Source organism: Babylonia areolata, chromosome 2, assembly GCF_041734735.1.
Source record: "Babylonia areolata isolate BAREFJ2019XMU chromosome 2, ASM4173473v1, whole genome shotgun sequence".
NCBI classification, from domain to species: domain Eukaryota; kingdom Metazoa; phylum Mollusca; class Gastropoda; order Neogastropoda; family Buccinidae; genus Babylonia; species Babylonia areolata.
The window spans coordinates 46,793,146-46,813,798 of NC_134877.1; the positions used below are offsets into that span (position 1 = coordinate 46,793,146).

General features: G+C 40.1%; 1 protein-coding gene across 1 annotated transcript in view; it reads right to left on the bottom strand.

The window, feature by feature from the left end:
• The window catches only part of LOC143302079 (mediator of RNA polymerase II transcription subunit 24-like), a 44,396-nt gene that overhangs the window by 22,989 nt on the left and 754 nt on the right, over positions 1 to 20,653 (bottom strand). The window contains exons 2-13 of the mRNA XM_076616594.1: positions 17,565 to 17,647; positions 15,769 to 15,881; positions 12,920 to 13,046; positions 12,359 to 12,449; positions 11,607 to 11,730; positions 9,470 to 9,629; positions 6,320 to 6,433; positions 5,259 to 5,386; positions 4,595 to 4,681; positions 3,977 to 4,082; positions 2,822 to 2,964; positions 1,082 to 1,202 (exon numbers count right to left, since the gene is read on the bottom strand). Coding sequence (XP_076472709.1) covers positions 1,082 to 1,202; positions 2,822 to 2,964; positions 3,977 to 4,082; positions 4,595 to 4,681; positions 5,259 to 5,386; positions 6,320 to 6,433; positions 9,470 to 9,629; positions 11,607 to 11,730; positions 12,359 to 12,449; positions 12,920 to 13,046; positions 15,769 to 15,881; positions 17,565 to 17,647 — 1,397 coding nt within the window. The remainder of the gene's footprint in view (positions 1 to 1,081; positions 1,203 to 2,821; positions 2,965 to 3,976; positions 4,083 to 4,594; positions 4,682 to 5,258; positions 5,387 to 6,319; positions 6,434 to 9,469; positions 9,630 to 11,606; positions 11,731 to 12,358; positions 12,450 to 12,919; positions 13,047 to 15,768; positions 15,882 to 17,564; positions 17,648 to 20,653) is intronic.

The window sequence follows — 20,653 nt, forward strand, 5'->3', positions numbered from 1 at the left end:
TACATATTAATTTTTCCTTCACATACTGAAAATAGATCTTGGAAAGAATGACTATTTCTCATGTGTGAAACATATTTTTTCTTCACATACTGAAAATACTAATACTTCCTTTTTAAGCAGTCTTTACATAATCAAGGTACTGTTTCCCACATCTATTTCTTCCATGCATGTTTGTATGTGCATGCACGTGCGCATGCATGCATGTTTTTGTGTGATTTGTCTGACTGACGTGTTACTGTAAAGTGCTTGAACTCAAACAGGACGGCATATTTTCTCCCTTGCTTTTCCCACAGACAGCCCATTTGTAAGGATTTGGAAAAAAATTACAAAAAAATACAAAATACAGTGTGAGAAAAAGAAACTTTCAGAACTGGTTTATTATGTGTTGGGCTATTACATGTTAAAACAATCAAATTTCTCTCCTTATTTTTACAGTTTTGCCATTATGTAGAAAATAATGCCAAATCTTAACCCTGAATCACCATACCCATGCTCGCTTTTTGCACTTAATTCATTTTCTTCTTCATCATCCACCTCTTCAATGTCCGACCTTTCAGTTTGTAGCATTTCAAGTTCTTTGGCAACACTAAAATGTTGCCGTCACTGCCTTGATCGCTCCGCAACATTTTGAGAAGAACCCGCTTCAGATGCCATTTGCTAACAGGCTGGCACACGAGCAGGCGACCGGTCAGTGACTGTCAGCGTGTGTCCGAGACAGGCCACACATTACAGGCTGGCCAATCATACCATTCGGTTGTGGAGTGTCCTTGAATAACGCAATCTGCTTGGCTAATCACAGAATCATGTGTACAGCATATGATGGATTTTTATTTTTGGAAAATGCTATTCCATTCCGTCGTCCGAATACATTTTATGTAGGAATGCTCACGCATTCCGTCGTCCAGTGAGAGTTAAGAGGAAGAGCACTATACAAGTGAAGAGGAACAGCACTATATAAATGTATCATTATTATTACTAACCATATAATTCTTATAATTACTACCAACAATAATGACAATGACCAAACAATAATGGGTTTTTTTCTCTCCGAAGTTCAGATAACTAAAAACAGACAGCTGACCTCCATTCCATGCAGCTGGATGATGTGACACAGCATGAGGAAAGTGATGTCGAACAGCTGGGCACGGGTCTGGGCCGCTTTACCCACCTCCCCTGTCGTCTGGCGAGCAAACTCATTGCTCCTGGCAACACAAAATGTGTTATGGATGTTTACATGTGAGAAAAACAAGCGCCACTGAAAACAACAATGAAAACAACAAAAAAGTGAGTCTGTCTGCTTGCACACTTCCTCCCTTTTCTATTTGATTTGTCTCAGAAAATCATTATTGGCTTTGAAAAAACATAATTTCCTGCCTCTTTCTTCCTTTGCATTTGTGGATTCTCAATCAACCCTCCTCCTTCCACAAACCTGAACAGTACAGTTCCGCAAAGGAATTTTTTTCCCTAAAATTATGTTTAACATACTTATTGTGACCCACTGGAGCAGACTCTTTCAGGGGTCTGATTCTATGTCCTGTGCAAACCTCTACCCCACTGAAGGGGAGAAAACAAAAGTAGCTGAACTCACATGCATTCAAAAATAGGTGAACATGTGATACCTCAGTTCACCATTTTATTTGAACAAACTGTTTCAGTTCCATTCCTCAGTAAACAAGAACAGATGATCAAACGATGAATAGCCTTATTAAACATGTGTATTTATATATCCTCTTAGGCAACACAAACTATAAACATGACTACCTTTCATTTAATTAAAACACCATATATTTGCCTAAAAAATGTAAACTCCTCAAATACAAACTGCTAAAACGATTTGACTGATTAATATTGATACTTATGCAACATCTATCAGAGACCAAGCTCAAAGCACTCATGGGACCAAGCTCTAAGCACTTTAAAAAAACACAGTCATTTGCACAACAGGCTACCAACTTGGGTCAAGTTGATTGGTAGCTGCCTGTTGACACTCATCACTCATTTCCGGTGTCATTCACTCATGCTTCAGTCACACTTATTTACATACGCACACACATCGAGATATACACACCATCATCCATTAAAGGAGATTTTCACACCCCTGCTGGAGTCTGCACTAATGGGTCACGGTTAAGTATGTGTAATTAAAAGTGGATTTCACTCTCGTTGCCTTGCGTTATTTTATGTGTGCTCAGTGCATGCTACACATGGGACAATTCTTTCGGAAAGTACAAATGCCAGCTGTGTAATTTCCTCTCTCCCAGTCATTCAAACAAACCCGACGGGTGCAACAGCCGAGTGGTTAAAGTATTGAACTTTCAATTTGAGGGTCCCGGGTTCGTATATCGGTAATGACGCCTGTTGGGTAAAGGGTGGAGATTTTTCTGATCTCCCAGGTCAACATATGTGCAGAACTGTTAGTGCCTGAACTCCCTTTGTATATATACAAACGCAGAATATCAAATATGCACATTAAAGATCCTGTAATCTATGTCAGTGTTTGATGGGTTATGGAAACAAGAATATACCCAGCATGCACATCCCCAAAAACGAAGTATGGCTGCCTACATGGCGGGGTCAATAAAATAAAAATGGTCATGCATGTAAAATGTTGCATGCCTGTCTGAGTATATGTGTGCATGACTGAAACCTGATTGTATAACACAGGAAACAAATGATGAGCGCCCAAATGGCTGTCATCAGTCGGCTCCACCCAGGTAGGCAGCCTGTTGTGCCTCAATGTTTGTAAAGCGTTTTGAGCTTGGTCTCCGACTGAGGATATGCGCTATATAAGTATCCATATCATTATCATCATCATCATTACCTGATCAATTTAAAGGTGAAGTTCTTCAGCTCTCCCATGGAAGCCGCTGCTGACGTGATGATCTCAAAACTCCGCCCTGACAACATCTGGCTCAGCACCCCCACCAACGGGTCCTGGTTCTTCTGGTGGTCTGCATCCAATGTCTGCACAAAACATGAAAAAAAAAAAGAAGTAAAATAAACAACAATCATTTCAAAACTACCACATAAAGACAGGTGCAATTCTGATGTCTAAATCTAATGTCTAATACAACATGAAAAAAACCCCAAAAAAACAACAAACATGCAAAGCAGCCATGTAAAGACTGGCACAACATCCAAGTGGGTCTGAGGTCCCGGGTTCAAATCCCCAGTCACGGTGTCTAGCAGATCAAGGATTGACATTTGTCTGATCTCCCAGGTTGCGGATCTGCAAGTGCCTGAATCCCCTTTGTGTGTACATGCATGCAGATCAAATACACACAATAAAGATCCAGTAACCCATGCCAATGTTTGCTGTGTTACAGAAACAAGAACATACCTAGCATGCACAACCTGAAAATGGAGTATGGCTGCCTAAACAGCAGTGTAAAAACAGTCATGTGCATAAAAGCGGGGTCCAGGAATGCATAAGCCCCTTTATGGGAGCCTGCAGGAGAAACCCCTTAACGATGGAAATCTTTTATCGTAAAAAATACTACTTACAGAGAGCAACTGATAATTTTTTCTCTTGATTTTTTAAGCGAACACAGGAGTTAAATCAAATCCACATCCGCAAGTGTGTGGGTGATCTAGATAAAGTAAAAACAAAACAAAAAAAAAGAACCAAAAAAAAAAAAAAGAACAAAAAGAAAAGAAAACTACCCAAAGCAAAAGGATTTCTAGAAATAGACTTTCGACAATGGCTCTCATTTTATGATTACTGAAATGAACAACTATTTCTCTGCCTTCTGTGTCAAGTAGTTTATCATGACGATGTTAAGTGTTTTGGCGTGGTTCACGTCATGCATTTATATTTCACTGGACCGAAAGGAAAAACAGGAAAATGTTTACACTCACAGATTTATCAATCGCTACTGTAATAAGCATTATCATCACAAACAATGTAAACAGTGCGAAGACACAAAACAGGAAACATAATGCTGTCAAAAGAAAAAAAACCCAACTTATGCATTACCTTCAAAATACTGATGACGGTTGTTTCAGCGCGGGCTATCAAGCCAGCACTCGTTGTAGCACTGGTTGTCAGATCTGCTGCTCGCAGCATATCCCGCTGAGCCTGTCTGCAAATCAATGACACAGACCTGCTAAACCCACAGCACACTTGAGAGGAATGTTTTCAGAAACAGAGTGGAATATCTGGACGCTGAGAGGAACATTTCTGATATCTTTGGTATTACACCGTAACACAAAATTTCTTTTACAGTTCCAAATACTTTTTTCTTCTTCCTTTCTCCTTCTATTGTACATTTAAAAGTATTTTTGCAGCAGACAGTGACAAACTGTTTTCCCTTGCATCTGGATGTACATACACTGTTTCAGAGACAGAGACAGAGAGAGATGGCCCATCGATTTCAACACTGAACACACTGATTTTGCAGTTATTTTGACATCACCGACCCATCCCCCCCAACCCCTTCCTTCCGTTCCCTAAACTTCATGGTTGAAGATAAACAAAAGTGTACATTTCATTTTAATATTTTCTTCCACTTGCAAATTAAACACAACAATCTCAAAAAGAGGAACACTTATTCAATCTCAAACAAAACCATTTTAGTGTTCAACAGCAGCTTACCTCTTCTGTTTCAGAGTGTTCATCTGCATTTCAGAGATGATATTGGCCTGCACACACTCTTTGAGAAACTGGCTTAAGCAGTCCCAACTGAAACAAAGCAAAGCACAGAAAAAATGAAATCACACTTAAAAAAAAAAAAATGTCAAAAACCATTTCTTACTTAAAAACTAATAATCCTCCAAGAATGTTTCAATCATAATTCACATCATTTCATCAATATAAACCCCATTCTTGTTCCTCTCCTATCTGATCTCAAAACTACTGTTTTCCAACTTTTAAGCAGATGATGTTGAAGCAAAAGCATATTCATTTGTATATTTCATTATCTGATGTCTTAGCCTTTAACTCCAGTGATTTCATTTCTCTTGCTGAACCTTTTTCAGTAAGAGCAAGAAATACAACCAACAAGCCAACAAATTTCAATCCATAAGACACCCCTCTCTGCAGGAGATAAATACCTCAGCTCAATAAACCATCATTCATATGAAGATGTTTCCCCTGATCCTATACTTTTTTAAACCAATTAATCTAATCTCTCTTTGACACCTGTTTTCTTAATGCTTGTTTGGCTGCAACAATACTTCTTAAAGTCCCCCCCCCACTCCCTCCTCCCTCCACAATACTTGTAAAATGGTTTTCTCTCAATCATAACATTGCTCCATACTGTTGCTTGATGTCGGCCTGATCAAGGAGGTGACGATACTGGAGCAGAAGTTCAATTCCACTCTCCACTTCAGCGCTGAAGTCGGATCCTGAACTCTGCTGCTGGATCTTGGTCATGATCTGTCGCATCTGTCCATCATATGTAATTCAAACAGATGTGTAAATAATATTCATGATAACAGTACATTTATGTAGAGCTTCCAACCTATCAAAGCACCTTACAATAACATGCCAGTGAGTCACAAAGTACGCAAGAACACAAACACACAGACATGCACCTAAACACATGCACACATGCTATTCATAGTCATACAGACACATTTTCTTACAGGGAGTATGTGTACATGTGTGAGAGGGAAGCAGAAAGAGAGAGGTGTAAGCCTTTTTCATTGTCTTTCATTTCCAGGGTACTGGTCACTGTGACAAAAAATTTAACAAAGTCACACCAACAAATTTTCTTTCAGAAAGAGTGTGTAGGAGAGAGAGATGTGTAAGTCTTCTCCATGTTTTTCATTTTCAGGATTCTGGTCCTTGTGACAAATAAACAGACATAAGACACATTTTCTTTGGTCCTTGTGACAAATAAACAGACATTAGACACATTTTATTTCAAGGAGTGGGGTTAAGTGTGAGTGTATGACAGAGAGGTATAAGTCTTTTTCATTTCTTTCACTTCCAGGGATCTGGTCATAGTGTACAAATGGGTGTGTGTGTGTGTGTGTGGGTGGGTGGGTGAAAAATAGAAAATGAGAGAGACAGATAGTAAAATAGAGACAGACAGAAACAGAGACAGTGAGGCAGACAGAGAGAAAGTATGCCAGGTAGACAGAAGACAGAGAATGTGTTTGTTTGTGTGCCAAAACTGTTCCGCTTGGAGAATGTGTGTTCGTGGGCAAGAACTGTTTCGCTTGCAGCTTCCCACAGATGACGCACACACCCAGTACACAGACGCAACACTCCAGCTGTCTGACACACCACAAGGAATGAAGCAGATATGGACACAGTGGACGTAAACTGCAGAAAAACCAAACTGGGCACAGAAAACAAAACAACTGACAGTACCTTCAGGAAAGTAAAAGTGGCCCACTTGAGCTCCTCAGAGCTGTTGTTGGCATCCACCAGGCCCATGAAACACGCCCGAAGCATCTCCAGGAACAGCTGAGGGCGGCCCAGTTTCTGGCAACACAAATGGTACTTGTACTGTAAAGGCAATACCAGTCTAAAAATAAAATAAACAACGAAACTAAATGAAACATTGATCTCCAGAAACAGGGTTCAGGTCTCTTGAAGTAATGGACAGGGTTAATTATCCCCTTCCAGATTATGAAGAGCCCTTGAGTTGATCTTTCTTGCAAAGAAGATGTTGATGTCAATATATGCAGGCAAATGAGAAAACGAGTATCAGTTTAAAGATTATTTATCTAGTCGGGTTTAGGGAGCAGTATGCATAAGTAATCAAGGGGAGAGGGATTATTCTTGTAAAAAAAATTGAATCATATTTTGTCGCTTGTCATGGAAATATTCAGCTCATGTCAAGAAACATGGGACAAAATAAAACACCATGTCGAGTTCAGATCTATGAAAACTGGAAGTCTTACAATGTGGAAACCAAACCGATAAAATATGTTTATCAATTCAGTTTCAATAAAAACAGAGATAAATTAAAAACAGAGATTCAATAAAAACAAACATTACAAATGACAAACCTAATCATTGGACCATACCACCATGAGTTTATAGACCTAATATAAAGTCCCAGGAGGAACGCTGAAGCTTAATCATTCAAAGCTACACAAAATTAAATTACTTTTCCTTTCACAAACACAAATGGGAAAGGCATGTCTGAATCAACACATAATCCCTAAATTGCATTTCCCCATTCCTATTTCCAAAAGCAGCTCGCAGATGTTCAGTGAAAGGCTTTTTAAAGAAATTTTTTTGTATCTCTCTTCTTCTGCGCTTGTGTATGTATGTATGAGTGGGCTTTTACATGTAGGACTGTCTTTACCCCGCCAATTAGGCAGCCTTTTTTTGGGGGAGGGGGGGGCGGTGCATACTGGGTATATTCTTGTTTCCATAACTCACTGAAAGCGGACTTGGATTACAGGATCTTTGGTGTACATAAGATCTTCTGTATGCATAAACACACAAAGGGGGTGCAGGCACTAGCAGGTCTGGACATTTGTTGATCTAGGAGACTACAAAAACCTCCACCCTTAACCCACCAGGTGCACCAAAACCAGGGACTGAATTGAGGAAACTCGGGCAAGAATCCAGCGCTTTTACCATTTGACCACTGCACCCATCAGTAAGTCTTATAGAACTGATAATTTAGGGCCAAATAGGAAAGAAGAAACAAAAAAATACAGGATCTCCATCACTTCCACAAACTCTATGACACCCTTTAACGAGACAAATACAACAGCAGCACCAGTATTATCACCATCATGACAAACAACATGACCAACATCATCAATAAAACAAAACAAAACAAACAAACAAACAAAATACTGACTAAACATCAGTCAAGTTACCAATCAATCTTCTGAACAACTCTCCATCCTCAACTGGATTTCAAATTCACCCTACCAACCAACCAATACAATATATTTTACAATACTTAAAGAAAAAAAAGAAAAGAAAAAGACTAACCAATGCTTTTTTTTTTCAAGGAAATTTAAAGCAATTCCAACTAATACAGTAAAATTTTTTGAACAATTATGATACATGATCTACCAAGACAATATATAATATAGTAATTATATGGCGCAAACTCCCCATATAATGGACTCGAAGCACCCAACATGGAAAAAATACTTACATAATAGTGCATAACAACACACTACAGCACAAGAAAAAGTCACAGGTATATCTGAGAAATGTTGTTCCTTTCTTGTTCATGTTATAATCTACTCAATTATTGATGGGTCATGAGCCTCTATGTGAGGGAACAGCGCTACAGAAGAGCACTTCATTATTATTGTTATCATATACACCAAGACAATAACAACAAATACTAGTTATGAAGAATCACTCAGTCAGTCACATACACACACACACAAACACACACGTTTTCAATCATCCCAGAAGACTGCAGTCAAACAGTCACCATCATCATCATCATCATGGCCTGGCTTCGCTGACGAAGATCTAGGAAGGGCATTGTCCACGTCTGATGCAGGCACGCTCATGGCTGACAAGGCCAATGCGGGAAAAGCAGAGTCGGCCGCAGCGGCTGCAAGGGAAAGTCTGGTCTGGGTTCGCGGCTGCAGCGTCGTGGTTCTTCCTCCTTCTGCGTTTGTCCTCAAGGCTGGCCCTGCGGTTGTTTTCGAAGGAGGAGACAGCTTGGTGGATGGTGCGTCGCCAGGTCTCTCGATCAGCGGCTACTGCGGACCACTGGCGATGGTCAATGTGACAGGCACCGAGAGCTTTCTTCAAGGAGTCTTTGTATCTCTTCTTGGGTGCTCCTCTGTCACGGTGGCCAGTGGACAGTTCGCCATACAGCGCGATCTTGGGCAGGCGGTGGTCCTCCATCCTGGACACGTGCCCTGCCCAACGTAGCTGGGTCTTTAGCAGCACTGCCTCGATGCTGATAGTCTCTGCCTGCTCCAGGACCTCGACATTTGTGATGTAGTCACTCCAGTGGATGCTGAGGATGGTGCGAAGGCAGCGCTGGTGAAAGCGATCAAGCAGTCGTATGTGGTGCCGGTAGGTGACCCAGGTTTCGGAGCCATACAACAGGGTGGGCAGTACAACAGCTCTGTACACGCTGATCTCAAACACACACGTTTTCAATCATCCCAGAAGACTGCAGTCAAACAGTCACACACACACAAATACACACACACACACACATACGCACACACACCCGTTTTCAATCATCTCGGAAGACTGCAGTCAACCAGTCAAACACACGCACGCACACACGTTTTCAATTATCCCAGAAGACTGCAGTCAAACAGTCACACACACACACAAACACACACACACTTTCAATCATCTCAGAAGACTGCAGTCAACCAGTCACACACATGCACAAAAACACACACACACACACACACACACGCACGCACGCACATACACACACACATTTTCAATCATCTCAGAAGACTACAGTCAAACAGTCACACACACAGACACACACACACACAAACACACACACATTTGCAATCATCCCAGATGACTGTCTCTCCACCCAGCTGCACAACATACCATGAGCCTGGCCAGCATAAGGACCTGGTCCACGAAGGGCTGCACGTCACTGTTGGGGTTGAGGACAGCCTCCAGGGCCACCAGGGCGTTGATGGTGGGGCACACCGGCAGGTGAGGGGTGTCCAGCACTGGCTCCCCACACACCTGCACGTCCGGCAGTCTGCAACAATCAATGAATCAATAGAATGATGTGTGCGGTGGCTGAATAGTTTGGAGTGCTGGATTCTCCCCCCCATGCCCCTCCGCCCCACCACTGCCAAAACCCCTCCCCCTTAAGTTTCCTGAGCTCGATTCCCAGTTGTCCAGCACTGGCTCCCCACACACCTGCACATCCAGCAGTCTGCAACAATCAATGAATCAACAGAATGATGGGTGTGGTGGCTGAATGGTTTAGAGTGCTGGATTCTCCCCCACGCCCCACTCCTACCCCCCCTCCCCCACCATCACCCTCACACCCCCCCTGGAGTTTCTTAAGCTCAATTCCCAGTTTTGGTGCACCTGTACTGGACAGGTGTCTTTACTATTAATTCTATTCTTCAATCTAATCCTAATTTGCAGGTTTGAGCACATATACAGCTGTTGTTTTATATATATATATATTTTTTTTTCTATATGTCTCAGTTTGATAATTGATTCACTGAAATCACGGCTGCTCAGCCGAGCACAAAATCCACCTCTTTAGTTTCTGAGCAGCGTCTAGCGTCTGGGGTCAAACTTTTTTTAATGCCAGACTTTCCCACCACACTCTGCATTGGCCGGCGCATTCACCGCGGTATTTCTGGCCCCGCGTGCCAAACCTGGACACTGCCTTCTTTGTTTCACTTGGCCCCGCAGCCCCTGCCCCACTTTTCTCACGCTTCCACAGCATCCACACATTTCCTGCAGCGATTACACTCACCCTGCTCTCCATGCCCCTGCTGCTTGCACTCACCATGCTACAGTGTGTTCATTTAAACACTTGTTGTGCTGACAAGAAAAAATCTACAACTCAAAAGGGTGGGCTGATCTGCATGCAGGCATGCTAAATGTTCTGGTGATTTTTACGATTTCATTGTAATAAGCGTATGTTTTCTTAGAGAGGGATTTAAATTTTACGATTTTTGCGATCATGTTTCTGCTTGACCTTCTCTTCTCTTTCTTCATGCATGTTTCAACCGTTGCTGCAACAATTGCTATGTAAGAAAATATTTTGTGTTTGGAGTCAATGGAAAGCTCATTTTGCATTCTTTGTAGAAACCCACTTCTTTCGTCGTTATTTCCAATCCATCCGGGAAGATGATGCGCGAAAGAAACAAAGCAGATTTACCGCTGAACAAGCGTACAGGGAGTGCCGATGGCACGGCCTGTTTGTCAGCCACGTTTATTTATATCCATGCCCTACTTCCTGGGTTCATGAACTTTCGCTGGGCCAACTAAAGTGCCAGCACTGAACATCCGTGAAATGTTTTTCAAAAACAACAAAAATAATCTGCAAACCAATGGTATCAGTTGTAAATAGTAATAAAAAATAATAATAAAAAAAAGACAAAAACAATCCTTTCATCCAAACGATCCTTCTTTCCATGAAGTAAGACCCTTCTTTGCATGAAGTAAGACTTCCTGTTAAGTTTTCTTCTTTTTCTGTTAGTTCATAGGCTTCTACTCCCAAATACTCTGGGCTCCTACCCCATCTCACTGTTCTTGCTTGGACATACAGAGCAATCATACAAATGTTCAGCATTGACGTGTGTTAAATACTTGTTTGTACTTCTACTCTCTAACATATGCTGGCAAGAATTTCGGAATGTTCTGCAAATATAATCACAAAAAAGAGGCTGAGACAATAAAAGAACTGCATCCATCAGATAGCAAACTCGCCTGCTCTAACTGCATTCAAACCAACCCTGTTCCTCCCACAATGCACTTGAGAATTATGTAAACTTTGTTTCATCCTTCTTTCATTGAACTCCAGTTCTCTTCCAAATAAAAAATGATTCCTTGCAGCATAGCATAACTTTCATCCCTTGTTTCAAGCTGGCTTATAAGACAGCTGACTGAGGTGGAACAGGCAGCCACTGAGAATTACTGAAACAATGTGTGCAGCACATTAGTTCACTACCACCTGAAGCAGGTTACTGTGAGGGATGCCAACACTCACTCAGCGGCCAAGGACAGCATGCCAGAAATGTTTTCTCGTGTCGAATCAGGAAGGGCACCTTGGGGAATCTTGCTCAGAGTTCCTCTCAGGTTTGCTTCCGTCTGCTCAAATTCACGATAGGCTTCTGTAAAAAAAAATATATTAAATTTTTTTTAAAATCACATGTGCTTATAAATAATCTAAATTTACTGATCCAACCATAGGAATTCATCAAACAGTTCACAAAACCTTGTTATTCAAGCTCCTAACTTTTTGTCAGATCTACCAAATACTTCACTCAAAGACGCTTTCATCTTATTAGAATTTCTCATTTGGACATACATGACACACCAAAGACAGGAAAAGATTCAATCAGTGACTGAAGATGACAAAGTTTTCACAATCTGTCTGTCATCTGAAAATATCTGAACACTCCCTCTAATTTTGTCAGACTTGTTTCTGATTTCGAAGCCTCTCAATGAGACTAATATGTCATTTTAAAAACTGAATCTTTGGTATGGTATGGTTGCAACAAATTTTCAATAATTTAATATTATCTTCATGCTGCACTTGACCAAGACAACAACTACACAGAGAAATAGTCAAAATAACAATGCATCAGATTGCATGTTTCAAATAAAATATATTCTAAAAGGGCATCACCATACTTTAACAATGAAACACACACACACACACACACACAAAAACCAACAAAAATCAAGCAGTAAAGACATCTACGAACTTCTTGTAAATCTACAAACACCAGACCTTACCAGCATTATCAGCCCGAGCAACCTGCAGGAGAGCAGCAACAGTTGGTCGTCTCAACATGGATGTGGCTGCTCGACTCAGTGACTCCATCACCTGAAAGCAAAACAGTTTACGGTACCTTGACAAACAGGTCTGAGCAACTTCATTTTCCTGTTCACACAGGCTCAAATTCCATTACTTGAATTCATGTTAACAATACACACACACCTACACACACACACACACACACTGATATACATTTAGACAAACACTCTACAAAACAGAAAATTATCCTTTGTACACATATCTGAGTACGAGTGGGTGAATTTATGTGTAGCATCACCGCATGCTTTTTCTCATATTTCACTACAAATAACAACTTTTTTTTTTTTTTTTTTAATCTAGTCAACATTAATACTTTGATGAATGATCAATGTTCAAAAAGTGACTGTACTGCAAACGTTCAACATTACATGTACTCTTGCCAGAAGACAAATCTCTGTGTGTTTACACAAAATAAATTAAATTTGTCTTGTCCCATCTGAAGGAAGCAAGATGACAAAACAAGGGAAGCGCGCTCTCACCTGTATGAGCTCTGGGCGCTCCTCACCAACATTCTGCAGACACTTGAGCAGCATGGACAACACCCAGTGCACCACGGCCAACAGGGAGCCAGACAGTAGCAGTGCACTGTCAGGACCGTAGCTGAAACTGAAAGGCACACCCCTATATCAGTCACACCATATTTGCTCTGTATTGTATCATACTGTATTGAAATGTACTGAAATGTACTGTATTGTATTGTATCACACTGCATTGTATTGTATTGTGTTGTAGTGGATTGTACTGCACTGTACTGCATTGTATTATGTTGCATTGTGTTGTGTTGTAGTGTACTGTACATCACTACATGTAGTGTATTAAATTGCATTGCAATGCATTCCATTGTACTGAGTTACTTTGTCACAACAGATTTCTCTGTGTCCAATTCAGGCTGATTCCCACCATTTTTTTCTTCTTTTTAATGGCCTGCAAATGTATTTATCATTCAATCTATCAAAGTGGATTTTTCAACAAAGTTTTGCCAGGAACGACCATTTTGTTGCCTGGGTTTGTTTTGTTTTTTTATGTGCACTAAGTGCTAGCAACAAAGGTGCCCTCAGTTTATAGTAATTATAGTGGAGTGATGGCCTAGAGGTAACACGTCCGCCTAGGAAGCGAGAGAATCTGAGTGCACTGGTTCGAATCACAGCTCAGCCGCCAATATTTTCTCCCCCTCCACTATACCTTGAGTGGTGGTCTGGACGCTAGTCATTTGGATGAGACGATAAACCGAGGTCCTGTGCACAGCATGCACTTAGCACACGTAAAAGAACCCACGGCAACAAAAGGGTTGTTCCTGGCAAATGTCTGTAGAAAAATCCACTTTGATAGGGAAAACAAATTAAAAAAACTGCACGCAGGAAAAAAGACAAAAAAAATGGGTGGCACTGTAGTGTAGCGACACACTCTCCCTGGGGAGAGCAACCTGAATTTCATACAGAGAAATTTGTTGTGATAAAAAGAGATACAAATACAAATAGTCTCATCCAAATGGCTAGTGTCCAGACCACCACTGAAGGTCTAGTGGTGGGGGAGAAATTACTGTTGAGTTTGGGATCTGATCTCGTACGCTCAGATTCCCATGCTTCCTACACAGATATGTAAACCACCAGTCCACAACAAATCTTTTCATCATCCTCAGTAGTGCAAATGACCAAAAAGGCAAAATGGCCAAAAATCTGACTAAATCAGGTAAATGGGGAAAATACTGACAATGAATCTGCTTCAATTTCAAAGTCAAACATTAACAATGCTCCATAGGTTGGTTGTTGCTTTCTTTTTTGGGGTTTTTTTTTGTTGTTGTGTTTTTGTTTGCTGGGTTGGTTTTTTTTTTGGTTTTTTGTTGGTTTTTTTTATGCTGAAAGGGATGAGACAGCTGGGGCTAGATGTTCGTGCGAAAATTATAGACAATTAAATGCTTGCAAATTCAAAAGCTTGAGAGAGAGCATCCTTCTACTTTTATGACTGAGTAAGTAATGCCCCAGATGTACACATGACATCAAAAGGCACAAATCTGGCCCTGCTTCAGTAGCATTCCAAACATCAGCCAAATACCTGGGTGTATATGTTAATCAAACCTTGACTATCAATGACCAAATTCCATTCTTGTGTCGCTCATGAACTTTCATCTTCGTAGGCTAGCCTCACTCAGACCCTACGTAACAGAGAAAAACATGGATCAGTTGTTTCCTCTTTTGTCCTGTCTGGACTGGATTACTGCAATTCCACTCTTGCAGGTTTATCATCTTCCTCCATCCACAGAATACAGAAAATTCAGAACAATGCTGCACGACTGGTTCTTGCCAAAAAGAAATCTGATCATGTTACACCTCTTCTGAATCGGTTGCACTGGCTTCCAGTTGAGTCCCGCATTCACTAAAATTTTGCGACACTCGCCTTCAAACATTTTGACAAGTCTCTTCCACTGTATCTCTCCTTTGTACTCGAAACTTGTGAATTGCACAGAACTTTAAGATCCAGTTCTGAAAAGCTGTTTATAGTCCCAAGGACTAATTATAATCTGAAATGCGCTGGAAATAAGTCTTTCAGAGCTCAGGTTCCCCAAGTGTGGAATTCTCTACCTTCATCTCTTAGAAATGCCTCTGATATACATTCTTTTAAGTCAGATCTGAAAAAATACCTTTTCCGAAAGCAGTCTTGTTCTGAGCAAAACAGTTAAACCAAAGTATGTTGGTTCACAAGTATCTTTGTACAAGCGTTTTTGTTATCCCTTTTCTATCTGGTTATTTTTAATCCCCATATTGTGTGTGTGTGTGTGTGTGTGTGTGTGTGCCCGCTAGAAATATTTTAATGCCTGTGCAATTCTGTTTTAAGTGCAGTTGATATTTAATGTTAGTGTGCGCAAACGTGTGTGTGTGTGTGTGTGTGTGTGTGTGTGTGTGTGTGTGCGCGCGCGCGCGTGTGTGTGTGTTCTATGAAATGCATTTGAATTGTTTTAATCTGAGCCTTATTTACTAGATAGTTTTTATCGTCGGATTCATTTCTGGGGTGTGCTTTTGATTTATGTGAACACATTGTAAGAGTTTTCCTGGCAGAGCTGTTTTTTAAAGCATGACTGTAATCGGCTGGATGATGTAAGGCGCTTTGAGCAGCACTGGTGCTGAATATCGCACCATGGAAAAATTATGTATCATCATCATCATCATCATTATTATTATTATTATTAAATTGAAGAATAAACCAGGACAGATTATTATCAAAATGGGAGCAGTAAATAATTCAGATTCCCCCCACCTCCAGATGGACTTGAAGAGGGCTGATCAAAGTAAGAGGGCAAGGAGCCATAAAACCACAGCCCAGGAGCACTCACTTCAATTTTGTACCAAAGACCTCAGCCAGGTGTACCAGAGCAAGGATGCAGTACGGCCTGGACAGGTCTTCAAAACTGGCTATGTACTTGAACACTGCACTGCATGGAATCAGCTGCAACAAATATATTTCTTTCAGTCATACGTTATCTTCTGCAGCAAACTTAAATATATGTAGCAACTAAGGGTTAAGCAAGAAGGTAAAAACTAAAATTTATATGAGAAAGAAGGCAAAAAGGATTTCTGTTTTCTTTTCAATTAAACTAATGCTTTTGAAGTTTTGTCACCCCTGAGTAATAACAAATTGCAATCCCCATACAAATTTATGTGAATCTTGAACTATTTGAAGATAATATCACATTATTTAAAAAGCCTACATCATTTTCATTTACTGTCAATATTACTTTCTGTCAATAAATTGAACAATACTTCTAATAGACACAAAGTAATGACAAATGAACAATATGCTTTCATTGTTATATAATATATTACTTTTTTGTATCACTAAAACTTTAAGTTTAACACAACAGCACTATCAGTACTGGATTTCTTATACTTTGCAGTAATAATCATTGAATCACGAGCTGACCTTTTCTTATTTTATCTCAGTCAAATCAGAAAAGGGCAAACACAAACTGAAAAAGAAAGAAAAAATACATTTGATGATTTATTATCATGTGTTCAAACATGCATGTATATCTACATATTATTAACTCTTACTATTACTAAGGTACGCTGTAGCATACCTCATGCGCACAATGCTTTGTTACTGTGGTACGCTACAGTGTACCGTGAGTTAAAAAATTCGTAGTTGATAGGTTAACGGTCTTGTGCGAAACTAAATGGCAAAGCTCTGTTCTACAGTCATCCAAAAGTGCACCTGTACTTTTATTGTGGCTGAGAATACCTTTGTTTGAGTACAATACATGCGAGGATACAGTCACCCAACTCGGCCTTCTTGCTCACTCACTCAACAAGTACTGTGGCTCGAAGTTGAATGCAAACTGATTCTATAGTGGATATCAACTGTACATACGCATTTGCCCATTCAATTGCTACAATTAGGAAGTGTCTATGTTTATACAAAAGACCGCATTTGTAAAATTTCTATTATATGAGAAAAACTCACCCCCTTTATGTCAGTTGTGAAAAAAAAAGAGGATTTTTTCAAAATATGTTAAATCGGTCAATAATAAAGTGAGTGCTTTGAAACTTTGCTAAATGCTAGTCCATTCTATTCTTTATATTAACACAAAATTTCACAGCTGTGTGTACTTGCATTCTTTTTTTTTATTTTTTTTTTTAGATCTATATTTTTTTTGTAACATAAACAATGGCCAGTACAGAGAGTAAAATGAAGGAAGTCATCAGGCAGTATAGAATTAGTCAATGGCAAAGAAAAGTAAAAATACAAAAATTATATCCACAAATATGTAAAAGGTGACATTTTAAGAATAACAAAAAAAAAAAAAAAAAAAAGACAACACCAACTCATCATCAATATGCTTTAGTCTAGGTATTTAATACTGAAGTATTATTCTATGATGATGAATTTAAATTTATAAACATAGTTTCATTTCTGAGAGGAGACAGAGTGTGGATGTGGGAGAGGATGGATCCAGGCGAGCTGGAAAGAGACACACACATGTATGTACATGCACAAGCTGATATTAGTGATAGACAAGGAAGTTATTTTATTTTCAAGCAGATTTGATAAGAGAATGTTAACCAAATGAAACTGCAGGTACAAAACAACAACAACAAAAACACAACTTTACTGAGTCAGTAAGTGACTTACCTGTGATAAAACTGTGTGCTTCAGGTAAGACAAAAGCAGTGAGTTGGGGCTACTGCCACCCATTGCCTGTTGAAGTAAGATTTCTGCACACAAACACACGAATAATAATATAATAATTAATATTTTTCGCACGCACATAGACACACAGAACATTTTATGTGTACACAGAGCAAGCTTCTTTTTCACTAATGACTAATCATTAAATCTGGTTTTTCCAGATTTACTGGTTCTGTAGTAAATGGACTTAAAACTAACCTTATTTCAATATTTGTAAAATACTGTTCACAGTATGGTTAAGAAATACTGACTGAAACTTTATTATTAAGAAAGCAAAATATAGCCAAACTCATGCCAGACAATGCCAAATTTACACCTACAACAGTACATGTAATGATGTATATATATATATGCCCTTCCAGCATGAGGCATAAGATTAAGAGCCTGTCCTCTGTGTCAGCTGATAAACAGGCAGTTGCTGTCAACTGTCCTGGGCACTGAAGCCCTGCTTGTAACTGGCTGTGTGTAATGGCAAAGTCCCTGCTTAAGGTAACAAAGTTACCAGGTTCAGTTCATCTTTAAGGTGACATACCATCTCTGAGTGTACACTGACCCTACAAAAACTTGAGATGTTTCTTTGGCGGGATGCTAATGGATTAGACAGTAAAGAGTTAAGTTCCCTTAAACAGGAAATGGCTGCCACAGTGCCAAAACACTGTCAGTATGGGTGATAAGCATGGAAGTCTGACACAACTTTACTGGACCTTGTAAGTTTACAAAAGCAGATATTTGGATGCATCTTAGTCATAAACATTGACTAAGCAAAAATCATGTATATATATATGCACATGTGCAGAAAGCATGGAGGTAAATACAAAGACTGGTAAAAAAACTAAAATATAAAAATATCAACAGTAGGCTCTTCATGTCTTTAAAACTTGTATTCTAAAAAAGCAGCAAATTTTGCTGTAAAAACAGCTTCTTCAGGCCTCTAAAAGCAGCAAATTTTGCTGTAAAAACAGATTCTTCAGGCCTCTGGCTGAGGCCCGAAGAAGCTGTTTTTACAGCAAAATTTGCTGCTTTTTTAGAATACAAGTTTTAAAGACATGAAGAGCCTACTGTTGTTGATATATAATATATATAATGTATTTGTATGTATTTATATCTTACTACATGCATGCAGCACGTGAGTGCGTATGTAAATGCATATCATTAAGCTTGTGTGGATTTGCTAAAAACACTTGAGCATTTTCTTAAAGAATCGGTTGTCTTTTTTAGTTGCAAACCATAAAAATCTGTTTTGTGTTTTGCTTTGCGTTTTATTTGTTTACCTCTTAACCCCCTCTTCTGACATAGTTTAAAAATTTTCTTGGCATATATATGGTTTCCACAGATTAACTAAAATGGCATGTGTTTTGACCTTTGCAAATTTAACAGTAAAATCAACAGTAGTTTAGTACTGATTCATCATGATCCTTGGAACAACAAAAGACACGCCCACAGAAACCATGCGATACCTGCTTGACCTTCCTTCAGTGCAGGCCAGAAACAAGTTAGAACAGGTCAAGACCTACTTCAAAGCATTAGAAAACCCTCAAAACCCACTGCATGACACAGTCAAAGAACCAAAAGGCAGCCGTCTAGGACGAGGAAGATCATGGATGGGGCAAGCAGAAGACACAATCCAGCTAGTATGCCGACTACAAGACCTGAAAGAAACAAAAGAATGGGAGAAAAACCCTGAAAACCTCAACCATCTATTCAACACAGCCATTTCACCCACTATAGGAAGACATTGTCGGGAATGGCCAGAGGGCAAAACTGATGCGGAAGTAAAGCTACTCATAGAAGAAAACAGTAAAGAAGAGGACATCATCATATACACAGATGGCTCAGTCACCAAAGACCAATCCGGTTGGGGATTCACTGCGAAACAAAATGGAAAAACAGTTAGGGAAGAGAATGCTGCCTACAAAGTCACAACCTCCAGCCTAACGATGGAAGTTGAAGCTGTGACACATGCCCTCCAGTGGCTATTGTCCATCCACACGCCCGGAAACCAATATGCCATGATTCTAACTGACTCAATGAACCTCATACAGAAAATTGAAAACGGAATGGGAAGCCCAGAGTGGCATAAGGCAATGCGCAACTTTCAGATTAAAAAACTCACATGGTCATACTGCCCGGGACATGCAGGAGTTAAGGGAAATGAGCGAGCTGACAGACTTGCTGGTAACGCAACACCAACGAGCGGCCTACATCTAGAAAAAACGGAAATCCTCAGAAAAGTCAAAGAATATCAAAAAGAACAGGTACAAGGCCATCACACCATCGATCGTCTCAAAGAAATAAAAGCAGAGAGAGGGAGTGGCCGTATGTCTAACATGAAAGGTAGAGCACGATGCTTTGCAAATCAAACAAATATCGGCATCATTTCCAAACCAACATTGTGCAAATTTCTTCAAAATGGAACAGAGTCTCTGTGGGCTTTTCCAAGTACAATAGACTGAGCAACACACTAGACGCCACGTTCTTGGCATCAGAGATCTTTTCCCATCCCTCTTGCGGCCAATCAGTGGCAGCCTCTGTGTGTGTGTGTATGTGTGTTTGTGTGTATGTATGGGTCTGGTTGTTTTTTTTGAGTACGTTTGTGCATGCGTGAGAGTGTAAGTGTACACAAGTGTCAGGAGAGTTCTGTGCATGTGTGTGTGTGTGTGCGTGTGTGTGTGTGTGTGTGTGTGTGTGAGGGGGAGGTGGGGGTGCTGGGAGGAGGTGGGGTAGAGGATGAGGTATGTGAGTGTATGCATGCCTACACTGTGGGAGCAACAGGAAATTGGAACGTATATATTATATATATATCTTTGTATATATGTGTGTGGGGTTGGGGGTGGGAGATATGGGCGTGTGTGTGTGTGCTTGTACAAGTAAGCGTTCATCTGAGTGTGTGTGTGTGTGCGTGTTTGTGTGTGTATGTGTGTGCTGTGGAAGCTGCGATACATAGACTAGAAATGAGTGTGTGGAGGAGGGGGGTAGAGGAGGTGCAGGGTAATGTGTGGTGTGTGTGTGTGTGTGTGTATGTGCGTGTGTGT